The sequence below is a fragment of the Danio aesculapii genome, chromosome 9 (assembly GCF_903798145.1).
Source record: "Danio aesculapii chromosome 9, fDanAes4.1, whole genome shotgun sequence".
NCBI classification, from domain to species: domain Eukaryota; kingdom Metazoa; phylum Chordata; class Actinopteri; order Cypriniformes; family Danionidae; genus Danio; species Danio aesculapii.
In genome coordinates, this window is record NC_079443.1 from 47,088,639 (window position 1) to 47,102,144 (window position 13,506).

At 30.3% G+C, this 13,506-nt stretch overlaps 1 protein-coding gene across 2 annotated transcripts in view; it reads right to left on the reverse strand.

Annotated features, from left to right (window-relative positions):
- The window catches only part of hdac4 (histone deacetylase 4), a 431,285-nt gene that overhangs the window by 141,495 nt on the left and 276,284 nt on the right, over nt 1-13,506 (reverse strand). For both annotated transcript variants that reach the window (XM_056465891.1, XM_056465892.1), the window contains one exon: nt 11,836-11,954. In XM_056465891.1, the coding sequence (XP_056321866.1) occupies nt 11,836-11,954 (119 nt within the window). The remainder of the gene's footprint in view (nt 1-11,835; nt 11,955-13,506) is intronic.

Genomic DNA, 13,506 nt, shown 5'->3' on the forward strand with positions numbered 1-13,506 from the left:
TATATATATATATATATATATATATATATATATACATATATATATATATACATATATATATATATATATATATATATATATATATATATATATATATATATATATATATATGTATATATATATATATATGTATGTATATATATGTATAAATATATATATATATATATATATATATATATATATATATATATATATATATATATATATATATATATATATATATATATGTATATATATATATATGTATGTAATGGGTGAACTATCAGCATACATATCATGTCACTACGTCAAGACACACAGACTGCTTTGTTTAGATTTTAGTTACTATTGACTTTTTATTATATAAATATATAAATATTTACTCTCTCTATTTAGTATATTTACTCTCCCTCAAGTGGTTCCAAACCCTGCAAAATATATCGTTTCAGCATCGATATCGCAATGTACACAAGAATATACAACTTTTGGAGGTGTAACAAAGATTAATTGTATTTAATTATTTATACAATAAAGACTATACAGAGTTATTTTACACTTGCACTTCAAAAAATGCTTTTCTTAGAATTTTTTAACAATCAATTATCGAAAACTCAAACCTAAAACAAGATACGTCACTAGTTTTAAGAAAAAATATCAGTTAATCATGACTTATTATTTCTTAAAGTGAAAAAAAAACTATATTTTTAGATGTTTGGACCAGAAATAATCTTCAAGTGATTTGAATTGTGATTATTCAATTCCTGTACCTGAATACTCTAAAAAAATTAAGTAAAATTGAGTGAAACTGTATTCATATCGCAATATATAGCACAGAAAAATAATATAGCTCAATATCAGTTTTTTTTCCAATATTGTGCAGCCCTACTTTATGCGTTTCTTCTGTTGAACACAAAAGAAGATATTTTGAAGAATGCTGGAAATCTGTAACCACTGATTCAATAGCTAAAATTATTTTCGGCACAACAAATTACGGCTTTTGGAGGTGTAACAAAGATTAACAGTACTTGAATATATAAAGACTATGTACAGTTATTTTACATTTGCACTGCAAAAATATGCTTTTCGTAAAATCTTTGTATTGTGTTCTTTGTTTAAATATCTGCTTTCACACCTGTGGATCGATTCTCTTGTTCTGAAACAGGAATTAAAATTGTTGTTGCTCTTTGTTCTTGGTGATGTTTGCTTTCAAACGGTAAAGTTTCTAAATGGACCAAAAGAGCTAAAACAAGTCACGTGTGAGTAAAAAAAGTCCTGCTCAGCTGTCATGCATCCTTATTTTAATTTATGACGATGAGCAATAAGACATTCTAAGCGAAAAGCTGCGCTTTAATTTTGAATGATGACAAACATCATCACCAATATAAATCAGAGGTAAAACTTTTGTTGGCTTATGCATTATAGGCTTTACATTTTAGAGAGAGAAATAACAGATAAACAAAGACTGCTGTTCGGTCAATTTTCCTAAATGATAAACAGCTCTTGTTAATAGTTCAGCATGCCTTCACTTTCGAGTTTGACATGAAATGCACATTTACCAGTAGGAATGACATCCCGCCCTACTCACGATTCTCATTCATATAGCCGTATATATGCCTGTTACATATCCATAATACACTGGGATATAGCCTGGTCCAGATCGTATTGCTTTCTCACTATAATGGATACGCTCCAGAGTTTGTTTCAATCGAGCCGAGACCACCTCATTCAGGCGATCTTTGTATTTGGCGCAGATCTGAGCTCGATTGCTGGATTCTCACACACGCACGGTTTTTTATATATATATATATATATATATATATATATATATATATATATATATATATATATATATATATATATATATATATATAAAACCGCGCTAACTGGGAAAACGCACCAGGTTCCGAAACAAAAGCCTAGGTGTGAAAGCTCCCAAAAAATCAAACCTAAAACAAGATTACTTTGCTTGTTTTTAGAAAAAAAAAGTCCCTTAATTTTGACTTACCTGAATACTGTCAAATCAGGTGAAAGTGTATTGATATAGCAAAAAAATAAAATATCATTTTTTTCCAATATTGTGCAGTTTCTTTGTTCAGTCAAACACAAATGAAGATATTTTGAGGAAAACTGATAACCTGTAACCATTGACCATCCATAGCTTGCTTATAATATTCCAGTTCACACATTTAGTATTTCAGTGTAAATGGAAACAATAATTATTACTGGCTTAACGTTTTTCCTTCCCTTTCCCTAGACCTGTAATAAAATATAAAAGGGACATAACATAGGAAAAACTAGTATATGGAAGTCAATGGTTACAGATTTACAACATTCTTCAAAATATCTTCTTTTGTGTTTGATAGAGGATTTTTTGGGGGGTTGAACTATCCCTTTAAGTACAGTTTAAGAAATGTTTCTGGTGATGAGTTTATGAGTTTCTCTCTTCTGCTGAACACAAAAGAATATATTTTAAAGAAAACTGAAAATCTGTAACCACTGACTTCCATAGCTCGCTTATAATAAGCAATTTCACTTGTTTAGTATTTTCATGGTTTGTTTTCCTCTTTTTAGTGTAATTGGAAACCATAATTACTACTGGCTTAATGTTTTTCCTTCCTTTTCTGCAACACTGTAATAAACTATAGTAGGGACATAACAGGAAAAACTAATATATGGAAGTCAATGGTTACAACATTCTTCAAAATATCTTCTTTTGTGTTTGACAGAGGATTTTTTTTGGGGGGGTGAACTTTCACTTTAAGTGCAGTTGAAGAAACATTTCTGGTGAATTTCTGAGCTCTGTAGATGACATGAGTCACCAGCAGAAGAGTCACGTTTGCTGCAAGTCTGTTCTGCTCGAAATGTCAGATCTGTGACCTTCCTGCCTGCTGCAACACATTCGCAAGAGCCGGAGAAACGCATGAATGAAACAAAAAAGCCCTCGCTGAGTCACGTTCACACACCACACATTCACACTTACAGCACAGTTCAGAAAAAAAAAAAAATCAGTCATCAGTTACTAGGTTTCAATCCTGTCTGAGGTCTGTCCTGTGCTGTTGAACACTGAAGAGGATATCTTCAAGAATGTTGGAAAGCCTTTGACTTCAGTATTATCTTATGTTTTTGTTTGCATGGATGTTAATGGCTACTGGTTTCCAACATTTTACAAATTATCTTCATTTGTGTTCAACAGTTGAAAGAAACTCGTAAAGAATTTGAAGGACTAGAGAACACTGTAAAAATGCAGGGTGCCACACAATTAATTCATGTTGTCCCAACACAAATAGATTAAGTTAACTTGAATTAAGTTGTCCTCAAAAAAAAAATGTTAATAATTGTGTTGTTTGGGCTCATTTTATGTTAACAGTTTGAACAAGCAGCAAAATCTTTTTTTTTTTTTTTTTTTGTAGATGCTGCACAATAGATCAAAACTGATTGTTATCACAATAATAGTATTTCCAATATTTATTTCACAGCAAGGTGCAATTTTTTATGGATGCATCAAATTAGGACCGAAACAAAAAACTCTGTATTTCAAAAAATAAAATAAAATAAAAATGTATTTTAAAAAAAGATTTAAAATAAAATGTAAAATTTAATAATAAATAAACGCAAAAAAATACAACTGAATTAAATAAATAAATAAACAAATAATTAAACAAACAAATAAAGAAATAAAGAAAAAAACAAAAAATACTGGCACTTTTTCAACAGTAATATCTTTTTTAAGTTTTAGTAATAAGTAATAATTAAATTTTTTGTAATAATGGAAAAGTCTGTCACTATATGAACATTAATCAAAATCAAACTCTTAACAAAAGTGGAGCTGAAATTATTATTATTTTTTAATTAGATGTACAGTACATCTTAACATTATCAACATTTCCAAAAGCATAATTAAAAAAACAAACAAACAAAAAAAAACCTTATCCTAACATACTGACTAAAAGCAACTAAATATGTCATTTTTACGATTTTCCAGCATTATTATCAGAAGTCGACAAATATTAGTTACAGTGGTGTAAAGCAACAAATACAAATACAGAAATGACTATAAATGAGTAGTTTTTCTCAGAAATTCTACTTTCCCAAGTAGTTTTACAAATGTGTACTTTTACTTTCCCCTTGAGTTTATTTATTTATATTGCTGTATCGGTACTTTTACTCCACTACTTTCCTTCAACCAGCAGTCACTACTTTATTTTTCCTGTCTCTGAGGATCGGCTAAAGTAGAATAATCAATTCTGTGATTCCTGTCCAATCAAATCCCACATAGAAAGTAAATCACATCACACTGAACAACTCCAAGACATTGGTTCCTCATAAATGCAACAAACCGTTTGGAAGCACTAAACGTGTGCAAGAAGATGTCTAAAATCTTTACACGATCGAGAGACTTTATAGACTGCATGTCACTAATGAGAAGATGGACGAATGTATGAGGACTGAAACCACCCAATGCCCTTAAACAATTACTAATGCACTACAGAATGTTACGTTTACACATCTATGCACAAATTACATGTAAACGCATGAGCCGTTCACATCATAGCACTCAATACTCTTAAGAACTTTTAAAAGTGTTACTTCATACTTTGAGAAAAATTTACAACAGATACTTTTACTCTACTTGCACTTGGGCAAGTGTTGGTACTTTCACTTGAGTACGATTTTTCAGTACTCTTTCCACCACTGATTAGTTTACAATCCTAAATGACGAAAACTACAGTATGTTCAATCTTCGACCCTGTTCACATGCAGTGTGCAGTCTTTATATCAAGATTCCAGAATTTACAGTTAGAGTCAGAATTATTCACCATCTTGTGAACTTTTTTTCTTTTTCAAATATTTCCCAGAGCAAGGAATTTTTCACAATATTTCCTAAACCATTTTGTCTTCTCGAGAAAATCTTATTTGTTTTATTATTTCGGCTAGAATAAAAACAGTTTACATTTTTTTAAAACCAATTTAAGGTCAATATTATTAGCCACCCTAAGTAATTTTAGTTTCCGATTGTCTACAGCAGTTGTTCTCAAAGTGGGGGTCACTTGGGGAAGTCAAACTAATTTTATTCAACTATCAGAATTGCCATATTTTATCCATAACCCACAGAAGATTAAAATAGTAGTTAATAGTTACATTAAAAAGCCTCATGCAAATAAAAAGCCATCAGTCTTTAATTATTTTGTTTCACAGGATTGGTTTATGTTAGATTAACAGCAGCAATAGCGTCAGCTGGAGCAGATTGATTTCACATCACCAGGTTAAACTTTCTGGCACCTTTATGGAAATCAAATACATTAAAAATAAATACAGGCCAACTTGTGCCATTAAACCAACTTGTGCTACAAATATTGTGCCCACCAGTCTCATTAGGTGAGGTGAATAATAAATTAAATTAATAAATTACCATAAAAATGATATGGTTGTTAGACTGTTGCACTGTTTTGTGTTGTCAATATGCTCGTGTTGATATAGGTCTGCTTTTGTTCGTGCAACATTTGTATGTTTATAACCACCTCCAAAGAATGTGGGAGTCGCGAGTCCCTGCCATTGTTATTTTGGGGGTCGCAGGCTGAAAACTTTGAGAACCCCTGGTCGACAGAACAAACCACTGATATACAATGACTTGCCTAATTACTCTAATTTCCCTAATGAACCTAATTAAGCCTTTAAATGTCACTTTAAGCTGAATATTAGTATCTTAAATAAATATTAGTAAATATCTAGTCAAATTTTATGTTCTATCATCATGGTAAGGATAAAAGAAATGAGTTATTAAAACTATTATGTCTACAAATCGTCTTTCCGTTAAACAGAAATTGGGGAAAAATATACAAGGGGGGGCTAATAATTCTGACAACTGTATATCACATGCTCCACATTGCATAATTCATAACATGCCCAACTTTTCTGAATAAAATAACTGAAGCACTCTTTTAAATCATGCCACCCCAAAACATTATTAGAAAAATGCACGACACCCATGCAGAAGAGCAACGGTCTTTTTTCTGGTCTTTAAGCATTCTGTGTGCGGGACACTCGCAGACCTCACTGTCCTAAAACAACATCACACTTCCTGCAGCTGCAGATGTGCTGGGGTTTAGGTGAGATGTGTGAAAACAGACTCTGGCCTGTCAGGCGGTTCTGGTAAAGGCCCGGGCCACCCTCACCCTCCCAAATCCCCAAAGCAGGAATGCAGACCGCCAGCCAGAGCAAACTGAGGTTCATCTGCAGCGGGACGACCAGCAGAACCAGCCTTACCGCAAAACTCCATCATCACAAACTAACAAAGAACATTTCACAGCTTGACATTCGCAGCCTATCAGATCCTGACTGTTTCGTAATAATAAAAAGAATTTAGCTTTTGACTAAATCACTCTAGTATAGTTTAGTACAGCTTTAGTAAGAAATAAATTTGGCTGCTTTATTATATTATTTTAACCCGATTTATCACTATTGTTGATACAATGATAAATGATAAAATAAGGTAATATTATATTACTATAATAATTATGTTAATAAATAAATATGTATTTATTTGAATGTTTTAAATGACATTTTTATATACTAAACTATTTTACTAACCATATCAATAGTAAAATAGCATGATATAAAAAAACAAGTAAAAAAACTACATAAGTGCGTTAAAATAAAACTTATGCTAACTAAATTAAACAAACGTTAATTTTATTTATTTTTAAAACTAACTTTAAAGTTTGAAATATTATTTTGTTATTAATATTATTTGTTTTTACATTTTTACACAAGCAACATTCATAAATAAACCCTGATAACATTACACAGCATAAAAATAAAAATAAAGAAATTTTAAAAATCTAACTGTAAAAATATGTAAATGCAAATATATATTTTTTAAAGTGACAAAGTATTTTTTTTAAATGTATGTATGTGTATATATATATATATATATATATATATATATATATATATATATATATATATATATATAGTTTTAAATACTATTTTACTAACTATAACAATAGAATAGCACAGTATGCTATTTAATTTAAAAAGTACATAAACTACATGAAAGTACAATAAAATACATCTTTCTTGGCAAAATGAATCAAACGAACATTAATTCTAAAATTTTAAACATTTGTAATTTTTTTTACTTGTTTAAATGTTTTATTTCAAGTAACAGAAATAGCTGTAGTTTTAATAGTTTAATTGAATCTGAAATCATTAAAGTGCACTAACAAATTACAATAAATAAATAAATGAATAAATAAATAAATAAATAAATAAACCACAAAACAAAATAATCCCATATAAATTTCATTTTTTATTATTATTTTTTAAAGTATTTTTATTTATTTATTTTTTACCTAATGTTTGTTCGGTTTCAAATAACAAATATTACAAAACATTTAAAAAAAAAAAAGTTTTCTTAAATGTTTCAATGCCATTTTTTATATACTGTTGTATTTATTAAAAAAGGTAAATAAACTACATGCAAATACATCAAATAAAACTTTCGTAGCAAGCTAAATCAAACAAAATATAATTGTATACGCTTTTTAATGAATTACAAAGTTACATTTGCATTGTTTTAATGTTTTAAAATATTACGTTTTTTTAATGTTTGTTTGATTTAAAGAAATGAAAAATAGCTTTAGTTTTATGGTGCTAATTTACCTGATTTAATTACAATGCATGAGAAAAATAATAAAACAAAAATCGAATAAATCAAACTGTAGAAAAGTGATAAAAACATAACAGCATGCTATTTTATATATATATAAAAAAATCAAACAAGTAAATAAACTACAACAAAAGTACTTACAAATAAAACTAAATGAAAAGTACATTGTATTAATTATAAAATTTGAAATATTATGTTTGTTATTTTACATTTTTAAAGCATTTTTTAAATTTAATACTTGCTTCATTTGACGTAAAAATAGCTTAATGGTTATAACTATTACACTGCACAAAATGAAAATAATACAAAAACTAAATAAAAAGAATAAAAATAAATCAAACCACAAAAAAAAAAAAAAAAAAAAAAAAAACGCAAATATTTTTTAGAGACAATAAGTCTGATATTGACAAAAGTTCTACTTTTTTTTTTTTTTTTAATAGCAAAAATTTTTTCAAGTGATTAATAAGTATGACATGGACCAAATTCATTCTCCAAATTTCTACACCCAAGAAGAAAAGTGAAGCCTCCTCTGGAGGTCATGATGAGGCTGCTGTACTGTATACAGTGAGACTGTAGCAGCTCTGCCTCAAACACTCTCCTCTTCTCCTCCTCCTGCTCTGTAAATCGGGTAAATAAAACTAAAATTAATTGTATATATATTTTTAATTAATTGTAAAGCTGCATTTGCATTGTTTTAATGTTTTAAAATATTTTTAAGGTTTCTTGATGTTTGATTGATTTAAAGAAATGAAAAATAGCTTTAGTTTTATAGTGTTAATTTACCTGATATCATTACACTGCATAAAAAATAATAAAAAAAATCGAATAAATCAAACTGTAGAAAAGTGACAAAAATATGACAGCATGCTATTTTATCAAACAAACAAACAAACAAACAAACAAACAAACAAACAAACAAACGAGTAAATAACTACACAAAAGTACTTACAAATAAAACTAAATGAAAACAAAAGTACATGTTTTGTATTAATTATAAAATTTAAAATAATATGTTTGTTATTTACATTTTTAAAGCATTTTTTTATATAATGTTTGCTTGATTTGACGTAAAAATAGCTTTAATTTTATGGTTACAATTATCATTACAATGCACAAAATTCAAAGAATACAAAAACTATATAAAAATTAATTAATTAATTAATCAAACCGTGAAAAAAGTTTAATCGCAAATATTTATTGAGACAAAAAGTTTGATATTGACAAAAGTTCTACATTTTTTTTATTAATAGCAAATATTTTTTTAAGTGATAAAAAGTATGAAGTTGACCAAATTCGTTCTACAAATTTCTACACCAAATAAAAAAAGTGAAGCCTGAATGCAGTGAACGTGAATCTGGAGGTCAAGATGAAGCTGCTGTACTGTATACAGTGGGACTGTAGCAGCTCTTCCTCTAACGCTCTCCTGTTCTCCTGCTGCTCTGTAATTACGCAGGTCTCACCGGAGCTCAGTGTGTGCTGAAGGCCCAGGGCAGGCTGTACCGCGCCTCCTGACAGGCCCATTTCCAGTCTGATTAATGAGCACAGAGGCCAAACGCCACCTAAAGCAGACCAAAGTGAGTGCGCATAGGAACTGCCCTTGAGTGCGAGTTCTTGAACACACACTTCGGAGTGAACACAGGACCGATGCCAGCCTTAACACACTGCAGATGCCAACCTGCTCAAACTTTCTATCTGGACATCTTTCTCTCATCAAGAGGAGAAAACTTTCCAGTATGGTCTGCAAAGTGTGAGGGAGAGGAGAAAAATGTCTACAATGCTATCAAGTAGGGTTGTCGTGATACCATTAATTCATGTTGCGATATTAAATCAGCTGAAGTATAGTGATACCAAGCAGTATTGCGATACTGTAATTCATGACTCAAATCCATAAAATAAAGAAAAATGTCAGAAAAACTATATTTTATTTGTTATATTAGGCCTACTGGAATTTAATTAATAATTCCCTTATTATTGAAAAAAGTAATTGCACATCTCTTCACCTAAAATTTATTCGTATCAACAAAAAATACATTTAAATAAAAATACAAATGATACCAAACGAAATTAGTTACAAAAAGAGCTTTTTTTTAACAAACATAGGCTATATGAAGTGGTCAAAAGTTACAAGTTTTAATGTTTCCTGATGCTATTTTGGGATTTTCATCCATTGTTTTGTTTTTATTCAGTCTTATCAGGTATGAATCCAAAGTAATCCAAAGTGTTGTAGCTATTAAATCATATTGACAGGAGCAGAAATAAATGGATTCAGATTCAAATTGAAGCATCAGAAAATATGCAATAGTCGCTTCAGGACGAAGTGTGTGAGAGACTGAGACCAGCGATCCTTGCTTGCATGTAATATTGCACATTCTCATAAATATTGCTTGCTACAATACAGTTTTTAGTTGGGAATTGTAGTATTATTAAGTAATATAACGTTTTCTAACTGGCGAATGACATGATCTAGTGATATCAGGAGGAGTGGCTTTGGAAGGCAGGGGAGGGATTGTTTCAAAGATATTATGCTACATGGTTAGCATCTTGGCAGATCACCTACTGCACCTTTAATTTTATTATTATTATTAATATTATTATTATGTAAGCATTGCAAATGTAAGCATTGTATATTGCGACAGTTATTTTTTATATTAATAAAGGCAAAAAATGGCCATATAGGTATGGGTGTGCGAATAAACCTGTATATATATATATAAGCTGAAATGTTTAAAACAAAGTAAATAAATAATTTCTAAATAAATAAAAACATTTATTTATTTATTTATTTGATTAATTTTAAAGTTTGAAATATTACATTTGTTTTTACATTTAAGTATTTTATTTAAAAACGTTATTTTTTTCTTCATGTTTGATTTCAAGTAACAACAATATTTTAGTTTAATTGTTTTTATTAAATCCAGATATTATTATATGTGAGCAGTTAATGAGCAGCACATACAAAGTACTGCTTGTAATATATACTCTTTCAGAAAGAATTCATAACTAAATAATCAGAATTAATAACTTAAACAAATATGACTAATTTTGGTGACTGAAAAAATAAAAACCATAATACACTAATATGGTTAAAATAAACAAACAAACAAACAAAATTACATTTTTGCAAACTAAATCAAAAGTAAAATGTATTTATTTACTAAATTAAAGTTTAAAGTTTGGATTCTTTTGTTTATTTTTGTTTCATTTCAAGTAACAAAAATAGCTTTAGTTTTATAGTTTGTAAAAACCCTGATATATGTGAGCGTGTGTGTGTTTATAAGCAGCACATACATACTGTAGTATTGCTTGTAATATATAACTCTTTCAGAAAGAATTCATAACTAAATAATCAGAATGAATAACTATAACAAAAACTACAAATTTTGGAGACTGACAAAATGCTAGAAAAAACTAAAATAAATTACACTGAAATGGATAAAACAAACAAACAAACAAACAAACAAAAGTTAATAAACAAACTACAAAAAATAAAAAATACAACTTTTGCCAACTAAATCAAAAGTAAAATTTATTTATTTATTTAATTTTAAAGTTTAGATTATTACGTTTCTTTTTACCGTTTGTTTTAAGGTTTAAATAAACCCTGATATCATTATATGTGAGTGAGTGTCTGTGTGTGTTTATGAGAAGCACATACTAAGTCATATACAACTCTTTCAGAGCTAAATAATTAATCCGAATTAATAACTAAAACAAAAATGTTAAATTTTGGTGACTGAAACAAAATGCTAGAGGAAAAAATCCAAAATACACTGAAATGTTTAAAAGTTTAAAGCTTTGAGCTGTCAAATTAATTCAATTTAAAAAGAAACTAAAATAATTACTAATGTTGAAATAAAAGCACATCGACTCAAAACCAAACATAATGAAAAAATGAAACAAAGCTAATTTAATATCTTATATCAAGTTCAAGTCAGTCAACCGTTTCTGCATATTTTACAGCCGCAAGTTGATCTACAATCTTTTACAGTTGTATGAGAGTGTGAGAAACCGGCTTCTGCATCAGCATGAGGAAAAAAAGGCTTTTCCACAAGCGTCAATGGAAGCAAAGGTCGCAGAGTTTGTTCCATGTCGTCTGGAAGCCACTCTGAATAAGTAAACCTGAACTGCTTTATAGCAAGCGAAGTGAAAATCATGGACACGTTTGGAAAGAAGAGCTTCAGTTTTACCCGTTTTGCGGAGCGGGAAGTCATCTTTGGGGTCGTACATTCCCAGCACCGGGTGGTTGTAAGTGGAAATCCCTGTCTGAGGTGGTGAGCTCTGGTCCAGAGAGCTGTGCTGGGTTTTCCTGTGGAACAAATCACAAAACACACACACACACATGAGCGCAAGCAGAGGGACTCAAATATGCGCATTTCAAGACATTTCCACACACAGCTGCTCTCCATTCCCAGCATTGACAGCACCTTCTGCCAGCTCAGGCTACGTTTACTCTAGTGCACTTTCGTTTTTTCTATAAGAGTTGAAATAAATCTCGGATGTCCTCTGAAGTTTCAGCGCGAAATACCTAACAGGTAATTTATTATAGCTGGTAAAACACCTATTTGGATAAGTGTGTCCCTTTAAACACAAAAGAGCTGTTGCTTTTAAGAGGAGGGAGGAGCCTTTAAATACTGTTCTTACAGAAACAACAAAGCATAAAGGATCTCTTTAAGCTAAAATGCTAGAAATGTATATTTTGCATGCTAGCGATGTGGTGTATATTGAGAATAGCAGGGGACCAAGTGTTCTAGCTGATAGTCTTTTGGACACCTCTTCCTCCAAGCAACCCTGAAAGATCTGCTGGTGAGGTAAAAGTCCAACCACAGAAGTGAATTTATAAATGGCAGTAAATTGACTCAACAGATGTAGATACATAGTGCTCTATTTTAATGATCTAGGCGCAAAGTCTAAAGCACATGGCCAAAAGCTTTAAAGACTTGTCCGAATTCACTATTGCTATTTTAAGAATGGAAAAATACGCTTTGCGCCACGGCGCATGATCTTACAGGGTTGTGCTTCTTCTCTTAATGAGTTATGGGTGTGTTTTGAGCATAAACTAATCAGAGTCTCATATCCCATTCCTTTTAAGAGTCAGTTGTGTCGCGCCATGGCGCATTGCCTATTTACATGGCGGACTTTGTAAGTGGAAAAACTGAACGCTTTACTAGTGAGAAAACAGTTAAACAGACAATCTGCAGCGCAAGGATAAAGAACGAGCATCCTCCAATCGGCCTTTACTTTCTCTCTTTTGTGGATAAGGAAACAGTGTTGTACACTCTATTGAATAAGACATCCATTAGCCTGTATATTTAATTTTGTTTGTTAAGTGCAAAGATTTGTTTCAAAACAAAATCAGTTCTAATTTCCAGCAAATTAATAAATGAGCAATAATAATAATGAAGTGTGCTCAAAAAGTTACATCCAAACACACATGCTATGCCCCATATGGTACAAAACCTGACAGGTGGACAAATCTAAGCTTGTTTTATTAAAACAAATATAAATATGCATATAATAAATATTACTAATGATAATAATAACATTATACAAAAGCAAGTTGTCATGAATACACTGAAAAAAGCCCCCCGAGATGAAGAGTGCATGGAGGCAGTGGTTTTTATTTTTATGTAGAAAATAATAATTTTTGTAATATTTTAATCCTTTAATTCTTCTTCATGTGTAAAGATATTTCTGTATTGCTGTACATCCTGTGTGTTTTAAACAATGTGTAAGCAAGGCACACAACTGACGCGCTCTGTGCTGGATTTTAGAACTGCTTTCAGCTGGTCTATTGCACAGTCTATTTTAGTTCCTCAAAATATCAACGTGCCAACAATGCACATTAACACACCTCTTTT